The 19,041-nt window shown below is 38.5% G+C and overlaps 1 protein-coding gene across 7 annotated transcripts in view; it reads right to left on the reverse strand.

Moving 5' to 3' along the window:
- The window catches only part of LOC128889259 (glutamate receptor ionotropic, kainate 2), a 185,878-nt gene that overhangs the window by 159,857 nt on the left and 6,980 nt on the right, over positions 1 to 19,041 (reverse strand). For 5 of the 7 annotated variants that reach the window (XM_054146701.1, XM_054146705.1, XM_054146706.1 and 2 more), the window contains exon 2: positions 14,752 to 14,954. In XM_054146701.1, the coding sequence (XP_054002676.1) occupies positions 14,752 to 14,845 (94 nt within the window). In that variant the 5' untranslated portion in view covers positions 14,846 to 14,954. Of the gene's footprint in view, positions 1 to 14,751; positions 14,955 to 16,192; positions 16,323 to 18,326; positions 18,573 to 19,041 lie in introns of those variants that run through there. The other 2 variants (XM_054146704.1, XM_054146702.1) reach the window with 2 other exon arrangements.

Below are 19,041 nucleotides of genomic sequence, written 5' to 3' on the forward strand. Positions count from 1 at the left end.
GTTCGCTCGGTAATTAGTATTCTGAGCTCGACGATCATATTAGCAAGCTTTGTAAACTCGGCGAGTTGGTTCTGCGGCGATGTTCGTCAAAGGAGCAGCAGCATCAGAAATCTGACGAGGTTACTCGAGGGTGGCTCAAAGGATGGAGGGAGGTAGGGTCAGGTTGAATAACACGTCAAGCCGAAGTGAATTAGGGGCGTTGATAACCCTGGCGAGCATATTTAGTCGTCTGACGCGGTACGTTCCGACGATATCTCGAAAGGCATTACTGGCATAAAAAAGAGAATTTCGCTTCGCGTAAAAATGAGCTAAAGTTGTTGTTATATTTCATCCAGACTCGTAAAAACCATTCCATCGAGTTCGTGGTTTATTGTAGATTTATAAACAAGTGGGCTATGGTTGAGGTACTTACTTTACTTGATATTAAATGGTAAGATTTGAACAGTCTTTTTAATCTGAATTTCTTTCAAGTCAGAGTGTTTTTTACTCCAATTCTTGTGGGATCTTCGGAGAGAAATAAAAAAATATCTAAGATCACCCAAGAATTGTAGTTGCAAACTTTTTGAGTACGAAGAAATTGAAGAAAGAAACATAGATATTAAATCAATTACAACAATTTCTTCTGCTTTATACATATTCGCTCTATAAAATTCGATCACAACTGAGTCGTTCATTACACAAATCGATTAACTCCATTAAATGAAAAGTTGAAATTCCCTCTGAAATAAATGATTCATTATTCAATGGCCAACAACATTTTGTCGATTAATGGTGACAATCTTTATTATTCAGGAAAATGATTATAAATATAAAAAGTTATGAATATACCAGGTGCTTTGACACTTAAATTTCAGATTTTTCAAAAAGTGGAGTTAATCGATTTATCCAATGAAAGGCTCAATTGGATAACACGATTAGTTTTTAAGGACAAAAACAGGTGGAGTAATAAATGAAAAATTTGAGAATTTATATCAAAAGCGCCCAAAATTGCTAGATCCCTACGACTTAGTTAACCTAAAGTCCTAGGAAAGATAGTGGTACCGTTTCGAACGAGCGTATTCTTCGTCTCGGGAATCCAGCAGAAAATTCTGCCTTCATACAGTCGAGTATTATGTATAATTCCGCGACTGAATTCATTGCGACGCAGAGGGATGGCTGTTTTTGAAGACAAGGGAGGTTGGTTGAAGGCCTGGGTTTTACCAGGAAAACGCTACAAGCACTTAAAAGCCGACGGGATGGCATTGAGAATTGAATTTTGCGTCCCGTTTGTCTTGGCACGTTCCCATTTGATTGTCGCGAGTGTTGCTCGAATGAGGGGGCTCCATTTTCTATGCAGGCCGCGAAATTGTAGGTGTCGTAACCAAATTTATCTTGAACCACAAAGAGATTTAGCAGTTGTGACGTTCTATTTAGCATAAAGAGACTCGTTTCGTGTTATTTATCTATTGCATCGTTATCAATTTCTTTATTTATACAGTGCTGTGTGCATTTAGCTTCAGAAAAGAAAATACCATCTGCTTGGTAATTAGTGAGGTATATAATTAAATTTCTGTTTGATTAAAGGTACTATATGTATACTATTGTAGAGTTTCGTGTCTTCGAGATAGTCGATGGTGTTTTGCACAAGTTTCTGGGATATTAAAGCTGTTTCTGGGTTCAACATTTCAAATTGTACTGCCTTCTCTGTAACTCAAATCTTCTGCATTCGTACTATGTAATCAATTGTAATTTTCTTATTATAGGAGTCGCAGTAGAGCGGGTCCGTTTTCCTTAGTAAATGTTCCTGTGTGATTCTTGAGTGTTCAGTTTTCAATCTAGTCATTATTATATTTCTTGATCATAACGCTTTGGAGCACTGGTTGGTAAAAATCGTGAGTTACATTGTGACTTTTTATTCTTTCATTCTTCGACATTTTATTCCGTTCCTTTTTCGATGCGTGCTGTATCTGTGTAATGAAGTCTTAGTACGAGACTGATGTTTTTTTATTTCGTATCGAAAACATTACATGTCTCTTCATCCAAAATTTTTATTGCTTTGCATACTTTTGTGCAATAAAAATAGTGACACGAGTTTGTCACAGATATGTTTACTTTGACTCGCGAAGCACGCTGCGAAAGTGATCGATGCACGTGTCTCCGAGTCATTTCTGGGTTTTCATCTTTGGCGAGTGGAGAACTCTCCGAGAAGCAATCGAGTTAGGCAGCGGTAATTCCGTTAATTTCCTGGAACCGAGTGTTAAACGGAGCATCGACGTCGCTTGGAATTCCAGTCGCGTTACGTGGAAACCTAAAGCTTTCGGTTGCTATAACGACTGCCTCGAGGCAGTACGTTTCATTCAACGGTATACGTATTCGGTTCTTTATTAAACTGTCTACGAGAAGATTACTAATCTACTCGCAAGCCTATACAATTATTTTATAATTTTTCGAAAGCGGATATAATAAATATTCAAGCTTTTGGTAACAAATACAATGACATTCAGACCCAAATGGAAATTCAACCGACCTATCTGGCGTTTATTCAATCAGTTATGAAAATATTCCAGACTCATTAGCACTCTGATGGTTCAGTTAAATCTGTTAAAATATCAAAGAAATCTTTTCAATTCTATATATGAGGATTGAATAAAACTGGTTCGTTGAATACTACTGTCATGGGCTCGATAATAATTACGTATTAACACATCGTTGACCGGTCACGAGTGAACGCGTGTTTGCACTTACATTATCTATTTCAATTTATGAAACCCAGGGCGATGTAAAATATTGCAAAAGCTTTGTTCATCGCGTTTCGTATGTAAAATAGTTCATTTCAATTCATTACGTTAGTAAAATGTAAGTAAAGTTTATTAGAGTTTATTTTGATTGTTGTAATTTCACATTCCGTAGAAAATTGCTGGTCAACAATGTGTTAATTAATCGACGAATGAATTACGCTCATGTAATTTCGCGATAAAAATAATTTTGCTTTGATTAATGTATCTAGTCTTCTTCACACGTAGCGAAGCGTAGGTATTAATTGCAATTTGTCGAGAGAAAAGAAAACATTAGAACGAAGAAGTCATCCGAGCCTCCCTCACAGTAAGACGTTAGGGTGGAAGAATTGACGCGTAAGAAAAAGGTCGGAGCCATAACATGACGGCCCATCGGATCACCATCTGGCTTCTTCGGCTATGATTTGCGAAACTAATGGCAATAATCCATCATCCCTCCCTTAGACTAGTGGCTGACAAGAGGTCAATGATTCTTCCTCGATTCCCTGCTTGAGTTTCACAGTAGAGTAATCCGACACCGAGAAAGCAAGGAAGTCCCTCCACCCTTTCGGTCGCTGCTCTATTCAACCTGACAAACAGAACCCCAGCTTTGTCGCGAACAGTCGTTAAACTCGCGTTTCGAATGCAACTGATGCGAAACATCCACAGTAAAAAAGTTATTTTTCACCCTCTGCCTACCCTTTAAATCCCATAATTCCATTGTGGTACTCGTTTGGTGTTACATAACAATATTGGAATCCGTCAAATGAACGCGAGACGACGCGACAAAGTTGAACACTGATTTGCCAATGGACAGTGGGCAATCGATTCTTTATTTATACAGGGCTGTGTGAATTTAGCTTCAAAAAAGAAAATACCATCTCTTTTTTAATATGGTTTTATTTTTCGTCGCGTCTACTGCTTGGTAATTAACGACGGATTCAATTGGATTTCTGTTTGATTAGCGATACTATTTACTATTGTAGAGTTTAGTGTCTTTGAGATAACATTAATGACAACATGTTGGCTATTGTTTAACGAAATATAGTTTGTTGCGAGGATTTGTTTAATCATCTGTATCGAGGAGTGGTTCTAATTGGAAAAGTTAAAGTGTGACGCCGATTTGTAATTATTTGTCTGAAACACTACCGGCAGTATCTTCGTTCAACTTTGCACAAAATGTATGTTTTTTGTTCGTCAAGTGTTAATTTTTTGAAGAAATGTACGACCAGGCTTTAGCAGCAAAAATATACGTGCTCCTGATGTTTTAGATTCCATTATATCAATGCAAAGCGAAGTATAAATTGAAACTGACATAATTTAACACATTCACTGCTAACTACTTATCGCAAAAGAGAATCGTAAATTTTCTTTTTAAAACAACAAATTTAATACCACTTTTTATTATCAAAATAATAACCAAGATTGGCTTACATTTGCCTGGCTGGAATGGGTTAAATCCTACTATACAACAATTAAAAGTGCATAGATTCAGCACGTAATCATGTTCAATCCATAATCAATCTCAAATGAAAATTGCACATTAAATTGAACCCTCATTACTTCATTCGAGTCGAAAATATCTCGTTTGGAAGATAAAGAACTCTGCTCTAACGATACGCATAAACCTTGCACGAAAACACCAAGAGCCTGATGAAATAAAACCGAATAAATTTCCTTCTCTGTACAAAGACTATATCCCCTCCCCTCGGCCCTCTATATCCATCCAGCAGGTAGATGCGAGTGGAACAATTTCAAAATTCTTTCAGAATCCTGGCTAGACGAGTCGGTAACCCACTTACATGCAAAACCGTTCTTCCGCTCGGTTTACCTCGTCTTCTGGTTTCCAAGAGTAACCCGTTTTCTTTCCTGCCGCCTTTCATCGTGGTCTGACCTGTCCCTGTCCTCCGTCTCATGATCCTGGGCGACACGGTACGACGGCCATCCCCTGTAACGGGACGCAATCGAGCGAGCACCGCTGGCATTGTGTCGGTCTTTCGAGGGAAAAACTTGCGCAAAAGTTCGACAACTCGTTCTCGCGTGAAAACGTCGATCGGCCGCTACTCGAAGATCCTCGACGCGACGGTATCCATGAGATTCTACCGCGTACGCTGTATAATGGAGAGGTAGAAGATTTGGCGTAGCTCGAGGGATCGTTTCGATCGCGAAATTGGGCAAACAGAACCTGGAGGCTCGGTCGAAATTGGACGGGTGGTCGATATTCTCGAGATCATCGACTGTTGTCGTCTTGTATTTTGTTTGCTAAGGGACGTGTACGTATAGTTCGAGGAATGCTAGTTCCATTAGAGTAAGCTTGGATAAACGCAGTGGATGTAGAATGTATTCGTACACCGAGCAATTTCTCAAAAAACTTTTGCGTGAAATTGCAGTTTATTAACTTCTTTTTTATAATCAATGATGTTCTATGTATTCTCGGAAATCTCTAGAATAGATATAGTACAAACGAAAATCCCTAGTTTATATAATACTTTAATTTTGCAACTTATGCAAATAACTAATTTTTTTGTGCTGTATCTATTCTAGAGATTTCCAAGAATATGTAGAATATTGTTGTTTATAAAAATGAAGTTAATTATAATTTCACATAGTTTTGTTTTTGGAAATTCGTATTCGTAGTATGTTTTCAAATTGGAGAATCCTTTGCAGGGTATGTTTTCCGAAACATCAGTTATCAAGCCTCTCTCTAAATTTAATCTCAATTTTAATTTCTATATTTTTTAACAGATAAAATAGTTATTGTACTACTATTTTCTACCTTACTATTTTATTACTTTCCAAGATTTAAGTATCTTAATTTCATCTCTCGAAGAAAACTATCAAGTGGTCGAAACATAGAAGAATTTATCAAACAAACACTCGTAGGAAACTATATCTCAAGAACTAAATAATATTCGAACCTACTTTAACGAAATAAAAGTTTCCGCAATAGGCATTACCAACAGAAGAATAAAAACAAACGTCTTTAAAAGCATCTAGAAAACTTCTCGTTAAACCCAGGCTTGTCCAAACGGTAATAATGGGAACTAATCGAATGGTTCTGACTTTCGATAGCAATGAGAACTGTAAATAAGTATCGGCCATTATTCACAGGGATGAAAATAATATCGACTCCGGGAAGAGGGAAGTGGAGAGGGAGCGAAGTACTTATAAAGTTAGCAGCCACTATTGGTTTGTCCCTGTCGAACGCTTCGATTCCAAAGTTTACGAAGCTGGAAACGGTCGTGGGAAACGGAGACGATGAATGGTATTGAGAGTTCATAGTCATAGTTCATAGTAGGAGAGAAATTTCCTCGAGTGCATACGCGAAGGATTGTCCTGTTCGTCGAACAGTCGAATTACTAAGAGCATTCTTTTGTTTGGATCTTCCGTCGCTTCTTCCTGAGCCAAACGCAAGATAATATATTGTTCTTGCGATGGGGAACAAAGTTCTCGAGGCAGTCTAACGTCGAGAGGGTTAGTTTATATGTTTTTGGAAGAAGTAAGGAGTGCAGATGAATTTTTATACCGACTTTGTAACGATAACACTGCGTTTCTTTCATAAATAATAGAGACAAATTACTTTTCGTTGTGTTGCATTTGTAACTTTAAATTTGGAATATTTATATTTACAATTTTGTGATAGAGGCTCTTGGTATAGGACACCACGTGTTCTACAGAGATCAGTTGTTTGTAGAAGAAAGCTACATGCTAAAATTAAACGAACGTAAATTATCACTATCAGGAACCTTGAAATGTTGACAACAGTTATGGACTTTGAATAAGAAGCAACTACGGTAAATATCACGTAAACGTTTCGAGAAAAAGGAATCGAATTTCAAAGGTACTGAAAGTTCTTGGTCTATCAACGCTACAGACCATTTACCCCGTGAAACACTTGAATTTTTGTGAACTCCATCGCTTTCAGGCTTGGATGGTATTCAAACTCGCAGATTCAGTGAACTGGTAACATTCTCATGCACTATAATTGTTTCCTGCTTATTCTATTGAAAATGATGATCAGATCATAGAACTTTTGATACTTGTACAGGTGTTCCTTGCAAAATTTTGAAAAAGACTCGAACAAAAACTCGTGAATATAAAAACAGATAATTGATACACAGATTATGTGAGACACGGTGTATAAAATTCCAAAAATTCTTATTGATATATATTATTTAATGGTCATATAATGCATGTCTATGTAAATGTGCGAGAACCTCAAACTAACACCAATTTAACTTCAAAGTAAGCTAATAAATAGAGGAACGTGTAACCAGCATCGCCGTCATCGCAGGAACTAGTAGTTCCAGTCCAACAGTAAACAACGAAACTCTTGGACCGAAAACAAATATTTGAGTCGATTCAAGCTATATGGGCAAGCTCCCTGGGGAAGAAGAAATAATATATCCATCGTCGTGGGATTACACTAGGGAATTCGAACACGACAAACCTCGGCAGAATTCGCAGTACACCGATGTTTCAGGAAGCCACCGAGTCGTAACCACCCTCTTCTCCTGTCCTTCTTTTGCGGTACCCCCCTCTGAACCTTGTCCTTCCTGTCATTCTCTACACGTTTTCCTCTTTCTTCGTCACCTCCATCGAATTACCGCGGACCGACTCTTCCGTTAGGTTCAGACCCCAGAAACCCATCGAGCGAGCAGACGGATACCGACGCGAGACCGGAAGTCGGAGGAGAAGACGGAGAACCTGCCTCCCTGCCATTTACATTGCGGCTCCCCGCCATTCTTTGTCCGTTCCTGCCCGTTTTCTTGTGCCTTCTAATATCGCGACGAGCTCTGACGCCTGCATACGAAAAGACTCTCGCGGAAATCGCCTCGTCGTTCACGTGAAAGTTGTTTCACTTAGACGAAACGCAACTCGCGTTCGAAACTCTCCACTTTCGGAAAACGTTTGTTTAAAATATTCGACGTCCTTGACGTTCGAACCGAAAAATTCTTCTTCGCGCACATTATTCGCACAAAAATAAGTAGATAAGTAGAAAAGTGAAGCTTTGGATTTCGGAGCGCCTACAAAACACTACTCGAGGAAATCGACTTCGAAAATTCAGAGTATTCGGTACGACTTGACAAAATTGTCTGACCATTGCTCGGTATTGTTTATTTTAACTTGGAGCATTAACTGTAGAAGATGGTAAGACAAATAGAAACAGACAATGATGCAGCACCGTCGCCAGTGTGTACTAACATTAATTCAAGTAGAAATAGTAAGCAATGGTCAGACTCGATCGCCAAGTCTCAATCGTAACCCATGAATTTTCGAAATTGATTTCCTGTGAAACGAAGCCTCATAGGAAAAATATTTATTCTATATTTTCAAATGTTTTTAGGTGAAACATTACCCAGGTTCCATTAATGGCCTATTTGGTATAAAAGCTATCCGAAAAATCTTTGTATCGATTTACTTGCACTTCCAGCATGAATTTTCTTTATGTACGGTAAATTAAGTCATTAAATTGTATTTTGTTGATACTAGTAACTTCGATGGGGATAACTATTCGATATAAATAAAAATATGCTATGATTTAGAGTACTAGTCGCGAAGACTAATCTACAAAAGTATTGTAGGAGTTGGAAGGTATTGGGTTGTCTGGAAAGTCCATGCCGATTTTTAGTAGGCGGTACAGGTCTGAATATATCGGAATGATTGAAAACAAATAACATGTGGACATTCTCTTAAAAGGTGGAAAAATTATAGAACGAAATGGACATATATAATTCAATAAATATATATAAAAATTCAAACGTGTCTTTGAATGTTTCTTAAAAATTGGCACGAACTTTCTGGACAACCCAATATGACACTGCAATGAAATAGATTTGCTTTAATTCTGACTAAAGTCAAAGTTCGCGATTTACCGAACCTCTTCCTTCTCCCTTAGATCCTCCGCTATATGTCTTCATGAATTTCAACGTGTATTCTGTTTTGTAAGGTAAATGAAGTCGTTTCTCAAGACAAGAATATAAAAGGGTACATCTGCCCGCTTGTATTTTTCTTGAGAGCTACTTTCGTCGTGAAAACCGACACGCGATGAAGAAGTTCGTGTCAACGAGCCGGCGCAGAAGTTTTACGGACGATAAAGGCCGAAGAATGTCGAAGATTCGGGAACACGCGACACAGCAAGTGGAGACTAACCGCGACGTTCCTTTGTCGCCGAAGTTAGTCCATTCATTCGCCCTCTTTGCTCGTCACTCATCGCCCTCGGGGGAGATGAAAGCGGCGCTCCCTGGAAGGAGCCAACGTATTTCCAGCCGGGATTCTCGACGAGTGACAAACGCGATCTCTCGAAGTGTCCTCACCTCGATTTTAGCCCCGCAGATGCGAGAGAAAAACGATTCCTGTCGATACACGAGGACGTTCGTGTCCTTCTCGTTTATTGTCGAATGGTAAATAGCGCCTTCGATTGTGCTCGTTAATACGTTTCGAGGATGTCGGGAAAGATCTAGTAGTTCGTCTGACGATAAAGGAGACGGAGGAAATCAGCATCGTTGTAGATGTTCATCGCGAAAGAAACTAAATAAAATTGTACTCTTTGATGCTTGATTTTTCTTTTAACTTGATTGAGATTGGTTCGAGATATCTTTTTTGATTGTGACGTAATTAAATGAAACCTTGAGATGATGGCCTTTTCAGGTATGATTGAAGAATCTTCTAAAATTTAATCTAATTTGCGCAACAAATAAATAAAGACTACTGGATGAGTTTTAAATAAGCTTTTCTGTTTGATATTCAGATTCATTGTAAAAAGAAAAGTAAAATATTTACATAATGTTATGAAATTTTCTCGCGAAGATGGCTCACAGGTCGAAACGCCAAGCAAGAAAGCTTCTTTGAGACCGCTCTTTCAGTCTGTATTTACTCGGTTGGAAATGAGATAAAAATCCTTGTTCGACGTAAGATACAGTTAAACGAAATGAATTTAAGATTTCAAGAAATTGAACGTTGAACAAGGAAATAAAACTACCTCAACCGTCGATGGTCTTGAAAGCATAAACGAGGAGCTCTGTGTATGTACCCTTTACCGCGTGCGAATATCGCCTATCCTCCGAAGACTCGCTTAAATTTAAAAGACAAATAAAGTCGAGGAACTTCGTTGAGATTCATAATCCGATAAAATATTCCCGATTTCTGTCCTTGCGCCTCTGCAAATAATGAAAGACATTCCACTTAATATTCCCCTGACGATTGAACTATTACAGGGCGAAGAAAGGACCAAAAGAATTCGTTCTTGGAAAGAAGTGGATAATTTCACGGAGGATCGTCCATCGTTTTGTAATAAAGACGAAATGTTCGAGGGAAATATAGGAAAGACTGCGCTTAATCATCGACTTCTATTCTTTCAGCAAATCCACCGACCGTTTTTCTTTCCTCCGGAGCGAAACCTTCGGAGAAGAGGGGGCGAGAGTGCTTGTTCGCTATTCATTCACTACGAGCTACGTCCGAGAGAAATTGAGAAATGGTAGAAGGGGAAGAGTTTGGTCTTATGTATCATGAGTTACGCTCCTGGCGAAAGTTCACAGAGCTCCGGTAATACTATTCCAAGATAGTTGAAAGTTACCGAGGACGTCTAACATTGCCAGGAAATGTATGTACCTCAAGCCCATCGGGGTTAATACATTCACAAGGAGTCAATTTTACCACATACTCTGCATTCTATATTCAATCGACGATCAGGCGATTCTGTCTTAAAAAATGAGTCGAAAATGTATAGTAACATTTTCGGCAGGAAACTCAGTTTCCGAGATAATAGGTTTTGAAGTTGCGCACGTGTCCCACGCATATTCAAAATCAAATACATGTCAGGAATGAAGCTTAGTAAAACCAAATTCATTGTACGTTTTCAACTTGTTTTTAGATGAAGAATTCTTTCCTAACACGTAGAAAAGCTTATAAATGGTGTTAAATTTGGTAGCGAATAATTTGTGTAAATCTTAGTGTAATTCCAGTGCGTTAGTTTAATGTCTGTAATAATAAGAAGTGATTCTGTTTTCTGAAATTTGTAAAACGTATCAGTACCATCGTAACGTCCCAGCGCTCAGTTGCGATGAAAACGAACACCGACAAAATTGAACGTAAATTATATTTAACAGACTTAATTAAAATGGAAACGGGGTGCTCGCTTCTGGGAAAATATGGAAACTAATGTTCATTATCGTATGACTTTCGGTCCATTAACAGGAACTTCGACGCCGCGGCCGTTGAGGCAAGTATCGACCCTTTCAAAGGTTACGCTACTCAAGTGGCAACAGAGGAACGCAAATTGCAAGGCCAATTTGGCAACGCAACGGGATAGCTAAGAGCCTGCAATGGCTGTGTTAGGCCCTTTACCTGTACCAGCAATATGGACCCAAGGAATCGGCATACTAGAGATTCCTACTTCATGTGTATCGAAATACCCGCGTACTCAGGTAATTAATGGATCCGTGTATTTTTAATACAACCGGATACCTAAATATACGGGTACCCGGGTATCGAAATACATGGATATCTAGGTACGTACACGTTCATCGAAATACACGGGTACGCACATTGACTTGAACAGTTATTTTAACTAACAAATAAAGTTATAGAAATTGCACTAAAAAATGTATTCTGTTATATTTATTCTTCTTATGTTTATATCTTTTTTATTTATTTGTTTTATTGCGTATCAATTTTTTCAAAATTAATAAGGATCATTATTTCAGAACACAAGCTCTTTTACATAAAAGTTTGTATATAAAAATAATTATAAGTCGATGTATGCGTATCCGTGTATTTCGATGCACGTGTACGTACCTGGATATCGTGTATTTTAATACCCGTTCAAAACTGTGATCTCTGGTACCTACCGTCGAATAATTTCTTTTTATTACTAGTCGCATCTGGTTGTGAGAATCTTTATCTTTAACAGTAAAGTCTTTGTCTGCATTTCTCATGTTGAGGTATTGCTTGGCTTTATTACTCGCTACGGTCAACTTGAAAAATCCAGACCTTCAATTTACGTCACTGCAATTTCCATTTCCTACTCAAAAGAAAAGTTTATAGCCTTTTGAGTCACGAATTATTGCAAAGGAAGATAATAAATTTGCTTTCCAAAACAATAAGTTTAATATCACTTTTTATTATCGAAATGATAAACTAAATTACAAATCTATATTAAATCTTGGCGCTCAAGACAAAACGCTTCAAATTTGCCTAGCATTGAATGGCACAAGTCACAAGAGAAACATAGTCTTTCGAGAGATAGGTACGTGACTGGATCGCTAGGATGCGACGAAATCCGTGTTTCACGAATAGTATCCTGAACGGGAAACGACTGTGGTTGGTGTTCGCTGTTTCCTGAGAAATGATGGTCGAAAGTTGGTCTCAGTGAATTCCGGTCGAACTCGACACGAACTTGGAATTTTGAGCGAAACTTTTGTCGGTGTCAGCTCGCGAAACATACGGGTCATCTAGCGGGTCGCGTGGAAAATATCGAACTCTGCTGAATTTTATGGGCCGTTCAACCTCCATCTTTACAACGTGGTCGTTGTTCGATCAGAAACCGATTTTTATACGAACGGATCCGAAGTTTAACATATCCGCAACCAGGGACGTGATTTTATGTAATTTTAAAAGCTATGCCGACTCCTATCGAAGCAATTTTATATTTACTAGATAACTAGTACTTAAAAATGAGTGTTTGAATGGAGTGAAATTAAATTGAGTCCATTGGACTAAACAAATCAACTTTTATATTGTTCTGTTTCACCTTGTTTCTCACCTTAAACTAAATGTTTCTTCCATTTTATGTGTGTCCACTTATATTCTTTATACTACTATCATTCCTATGTTTTCTCCAAATGTGTTTCACATTATTACTCTGAATTATAGTATTAAAGAAAATACCTTACAAATAATCAAACTTAGCCAAACAGAACCAATTAATCATTCTACAATGAAACACAAAGTGATGCAAATCCTCTTGTAAAAATAATTTTCATATACGTCAGAAAGCGACTAAAAATGTAACCGACCACATGAATTGATTTAATCGATCAATATTAAACGAGGTGGCGCAAGACTCGCGTTGTGTTTATTTGTAAATATTCATAAGCCAGAATTTGGTATTAGGTCTACCGGAAAGTTCTGTCCGTTCCGGTTACAAGTTTCAACGAGTATGCGCATACAAATTGCAATCACGCTAGCAGGATGTTATAAATAATGCTAAAAATTTTATTATTCAATAAAATAAATGTATTATTTTGTTTTATTCTAAGACTGGACAGAACTTTCCGGTAGATCTAATAATTTTATACCGAAAATATCGCGTCTATTCAAAGTCGATTTTGCTTAGAAATTAAATAGAATGTATTATACATTGATATTCGATTTCGACCGAGCCTGCACTATCAGTGCCGAACCCACTCAACGATGAACGCGGTCACAGGCTCATTACGCGACAATTACACGAAGAACTAAGAGGAAGCTGTCCCGCTGGAAACTTCGAGGAATTGAATTAAGAAGTTCAATTAATCGAATTACGTCTTAACTTCGTGATCGTCGGAATACCAACTACCGGCAATCGTGCTGTATTTTTCGCCTCCTCGGTTTTATGGTAACGACCCGGGGACCTTCTACGCGCGAAACGATCGTTCAGAACGATGATAACGAGCTGGAGAGGAATTAAGGATATTCGAGGGAAAATTGAACGCGAGAAGTGTGCACGGACACGCCAAAGTTTTCGAGAGTGAGGGCTGTTAAGAAAGAAAAGAGGAACAGAGTTCCGAAGTTCGGAGGAGAAAGAGGGATCGCTCTGGGAGACGAGTTCGTCGCGTTTTCCCGCGGCTTCCTGTCGCGTAAGTTTCCTGTAGATTCCAAGGAATCGTGAAAATAACATTGCATTTCTTTTCTCTCGATTTTAACAATAGGGTGATCTCGTGGTTGATTTGTTTTTTTTATTGATTGATACGTGTATTAGAAGGCCATGACTAATAGAACATTCATTTTTGAATTTAAATTAACACGTTGGTCATTATATCACCACGAAATGGGTTTTCATTAACCCTTTACACTCGAATGTTCCTTCTGAGTGGAGATCGTAAGTCTAACAAATTTTGTTAGCGAAACAACATAAAAGATTCATGTTTGCAGTGGTGTCATTCAGTCTAACCAAAAAATAAGCGTTTCCAAAGTTAGATTATTTTATGTAATGCGATTCCTGTTCGCACATTTTCCAACGAAATGGCGCAGAGTGTAAAGGATTAATTAACTTAAATGGTCTTTCTTTGTTTCTGTTTCATACTTTGAAATTTGTATACGTAACTTGATAAAACGATATAATGGATGCATTCAACTATATAGAATTTATGTAGAATTATTTAGGGCCAAATGAATTTGTTTTATTGTAAGGAATTAAGTAATCATTACTTTGCTTTCAGGTAGAACTATCTAAATGTAAAAAGTGTAGGTACTAAACAGATTAATTCCAAACGCGAGGCAATAATAAAAATAAATTTGTATGGGATTTGTGAATTTGAAGAGGCTAAAGAATTAAATACTACAGCAAATGTTAAATTATCTAATCTTTGACAGTCTTGAGATAAAATTTTGACTCTGTAGAAATTTTCATGAATTTTAGCCAAGCGGCCAACGTGTTAATCAGCGTATCAAATTTAAATTCTTTTCAGAGACTTATTTTTTATGATGGCAACGTATGAACTTATTTAGAGTCGAGTGGCCCCACAGGTCACTAGTACAACTATCTAGATCTGATCGAGTCCTCGATCTTAGCAGCAGAAACAAGCCACGCTTAATATAATATTCATTTCGGCAGAAATTTCATATATTTGATGGAAATTAATTTGTAAGATTGAAGTTTAAATAAATCAGTAGCTGAAATGTTAAATCTGTTTATCAAGCGGGGCTTGTTTTCCTAGCCCTTGAGGCTCAGAGCTGCCTCTTTAGAGTTGAAGAGTCGCGAAGTATAATTAGTATCGTGCAGATTTAATCGACTCACCAATCTTGACGACTGAGGGTAACCCCGCGGTATGGAACGGCAGCTGGAGCAGCTGAAGCACAAAGACGGTGGCTACCAGGCAGCCCAAATTCATAGCTCATCTCGAAAACCCACCGTTGCGGCCTCTCGTTGGCCTTTTACAGATACACCACCGCACGAACTACACCCGCGAGCCACGACACCTCACGCTTCTATGCATTTACCTGAAAACAAACGAACCGGTGGATAAAATCGAGAATAAAAATTACCTTGCGATTAAATCATTGTATTCTCATTCGTCGTATGCCAATACACACAATATTCATCACACAATATTTTATCCCTTTGCACTCGAAGCCTGTTTTTTACTATCTACCAGCAACTCGAGATACTTTCTTAGCATTCTATTGCCACGAGTACTAAGCTATCGAGATTTGAGACTCAGGTCACCTTTACCGCACCGATAATCATTTTATTGACACTTCGAGTTCCAAAGAACTTAAACCTAAAGAAACATTATTAAACATTATTGCTGATAGATTTGCTGCGTGAAACCTAATGGTGACTGAGAGTCACCTCTCGAGTGCAAAGGGTTAATATATTTCTATATATTTTCCATCTTCATACAAATACAACAAACAGACAGAAATATTATAAAGTCAGTTTACAATTTCCCAATATTGCTTAGGAAATGTCTAATTTTTCAAGCACGTGAGTTCATATACGACCCCACAAATCTCTCGTGAAATAATTCACTGGGCTAGCGAAACAAGTGTAATTGCCAATCTGACGGTCATAAATAATCGTTACAGTGAGAATTCGCGGAACGAAGTTCGTATACACTGTCGAGCGCACGTCGCTTCGCGCTTCGTTACAGCGTCGACCTGGAAATTACTGTGAATTAATGCGAGCAGACGAATGGGTGGTGGGGACGAAGCGGTCGTTTGCTGGCAAATTATTCGACTCGACGAGTTCGTTCGATGTTTTGACCAGGCGACGCGATGAATGATACCATGATGTACGCGAAACGAGTGCACATTGTGCCGCGCCGGTGTTACAGCGACGAAAATTTCCACGGGGCGCATTCAATCGCGAGATTTGCGCTCGAACTGATCCCAAATTAGGGAAATCATATCGTACGAGAGTCATTCGATGCCATCGCGTCATTCTCCATTTTTCGAGTTTATATATTTAATTGGAATTGTCCTACAAACGAATTAGTTATTGATTCACGAGAAATTAAAATTATTTTGCAATTCAATTAATCCTCTTAAATAGGATCCTTTCCCACATATCCCACAATTGAGACCTTGATTCAATTTTCTCGACATATTATTTTACTAAATTATTCTGCATTTACGAATTATTCACAGTTTAAAACGTTAAAAATATAAAATAAAAATCTACAGAAAAGATTCCCGAGCAAGAAAAAAGCATCTGTATTCATGTGTGTAGTACATACCAATAACTGTTCATGTGGTCCAATACGCGAAGCGATTACTTCAAGGAATTGGATATCGGCATTGGTTTTCGCGAAAGGCGACAAAATGCGCAACAATTTGAATGTGTTTCGATGGCGATCAGCAACCGACTGACTCGCTTCAAGGAGACAACGAGTACCGAGTGGTCGGTACGGTACAAAAAAAAGTTGTTTACTACAGTGCTCGAACGGTTGCGGCGCACCGTCGAATTTAATGTTTAGGGACACGGCGGAATTTCGAGTTTTGAAATATTCATTTCAAAACGAATATGAATAGTACGTTAACTGATGATAGTTAAATGAGATTGATTGTTAAATGAAAAGCAAATATTTCCTCCAGCATTATAAATGTACCTAACGCAGATCTAGCAGGTAGGCACATTTTGGCTCGTTTTTAACGAATAACGAGAAGAGAAATTCTACAACGTGTCTCAAAACTCGCGTAGGAGCTAAGACGATTCTCAACAACAATTTCTTTTGCAAAAATGTCGATGAAGGCTTCATTTTTGAATTATCAATTTTTACATTTTTGCAAAGAAAATTGTTGTTCCTGAATCTTCTCAGCTACCCTCCGTTTCCGGCTCCTACGCGAGTTTTGGGACACTCTGTATACCTCCTCTTGGTACGCGAATAGAGATGCAGGAGCAGAGACAACAGCAGGAATTCCGTTAGTTCGCCGTAAATGGAGAAAAAGAGAGATCCACGCAGAGTGGAGAAAATTTTCATTTTCGCACGAACGAGCGTCTCACGACTGGCTGTATCGCGCACTTCAAGCCAGATTCAATGTTTCTCATTGGCCCTGGGGAAAAGCAGAAGTCTCAGCCGATTCTGGGGGGCTTTGTCGCGCGAATTTACATTTTGCCCGCGGGCTCGGCCCGCTCCACGGAGCGGAATTTATCGCAGCAAATATCGCGGTCACGCTTCCTGGCCGTCGCGCGTGCCGTTGAGTTTGTAAAACTGAAATTTATTCGACCGTCGTGTTTTCAAAATCATTCGCAACCGCGTCCCGTGACGGTGGAAATGAAGCAAGCCGCGAAGTGGGTCATTAGGCGTGTCCAGCGATGCGAAATGCGCGAAATGTTGCATAAAATGAATTTTGGTCGGTGCAGGAAAGCACCGACGAGGAAAATCAGCATTTTTGAATTTTGGATAAATCATGGCTCGAAACACGAGTTTGGTTTACGAGTGAAATTATTGGTACTGGTGCAACTGGCGAGGTGTTGTCGGTAAATAAAATAGTAATGTCGTTTTGGTTCATCGTTCTAGCATGGATAATTGTGTTGTTTATTATAATAAATCTCTGTTTGCCAAAATAAGTATCTAAGTATAGAATTGAAATTTCTGAAATTATTTTTCTTCTGTTTAGATTGTCACGAACTTTATATTATACTTCTCATCATTATGCACATAAAAGAATGGAAGTTCGATTAATGAAAACGTAATATTTCATAGAATATTTCATATTTTACGTTAGGATATTACTTTATCCCAGCAGTTCGCAATGAATGTTCAAAAATTTTATTACTCGCTTCTTTACATTCCTAATTAGATTTTTAATTTCCGCAGCAATTATTCTCGAGGAATTAATTTCCATTTTAACCACCGTGCCATTAATTGAAACAAAGACTGCGAATGCGCTTTATCCTTTAAAAAACTCTGAAAGAGAAGATCGAGTAAGTAGAGAAGGTGGAGAATTATGTTCTTAGGGGCTGTACCTGGATAGTACAATCGATACGATACATCCTCACGTTTGGAATTCTCTCCATTTTTATTGCATTTTATAAATGGCCTAAATTTTCGAAAGTATTCTTGCCAAAAAATCTATCAGAGCTTTTTGCATTCAGCTTGGAGAGAACTCGAACTACCGAATAAAATGTAAATAAAAATAAATGTTAACTGTTTATATTAACACTGAGAGAAAATTCTTGTTCCATTGCTTCGCGAATCTTCATCACGTCACACGAATTTCCCTAACCCTTGCACTCTTCGCTCGATCTCGACCTTCTTTGCAAGTGCAAATCAAGGCTTGCAAAGGAGCACGCGTTCGGAGAATCCCATTATTTTCCATTCTTCCTCCACGTATACAAGCACTCTGCGGTTTCGTCGCCGCCATTACCTCGCATAAATTGTAAATTCGACGCTGGTGGTTGTCGTTCGATCGACGCGAAAGTACCTCGTTAGATGTTTCGCGGTTGTTTCGCGACTCTTGAGAATAAAATCGTGGAAACAACGTCATTGTCCGCGAATACGGTTCGAATCCGTGTGTCTGGGCGCGCGTTTTATTCGACTTTAATTCAATGTAACGATTCTATCGCAGGACAGAAGGAATTCGAGCAAGTTAGACGAGAAGAAACAATGGAACGGCACTCAGCGCGAGGTAATGCAATATCGTATATCCGGGCCAGTCTCGACTGGCAGACTGGTCGGCGACTTCTTCGATCGGCGTGCAATCGAGTCTCGAAACCCCGTTCGTGTAATTTCGACGTCTGACGCTTGCATTCTCGAGGAATCGAAGGCCATTTTTGGAACAGTTTAAACGAGAGAACTGGCACGAGGATGTTATCGATGGGTACAGGACGGAAATGGATACCGATGTGGAATAATTAAGGGGGTCAGTATGGGTCAGAAAAGGACACAATTCTATTACAATAATACGTGACCGATGGAACGAATGTAGAGCAATGTAAATAGATGGGAACAAATTTTAGCTACGTTTTGGATGTGTTTTAATGAGACATCTTTAAAAGTTTAGGTTGTAAAATAAAATGGAATATAATTAATCAAAAAGTAAGGGGTTGATAGGTTTAGTTTGAATATTGGATATTTAAGGA

This window comes from Hylaeus anthracinus, unplaced genomic scaffold (genome assembly GCF_026225885.1).
Source record: "Hylaeus anthracinus isolate JK02 unplaced genomic scaffold, UHH_iyHylAnth1.0_haploid 11997, whole genome shotgun sequence".
Lineage (NCBI taxonomy): Eukaryota > Metazoa > Arthropoda > Insecta > Hymenoptera > Colletidae > Hylaeus > Hylaeus anthracinus.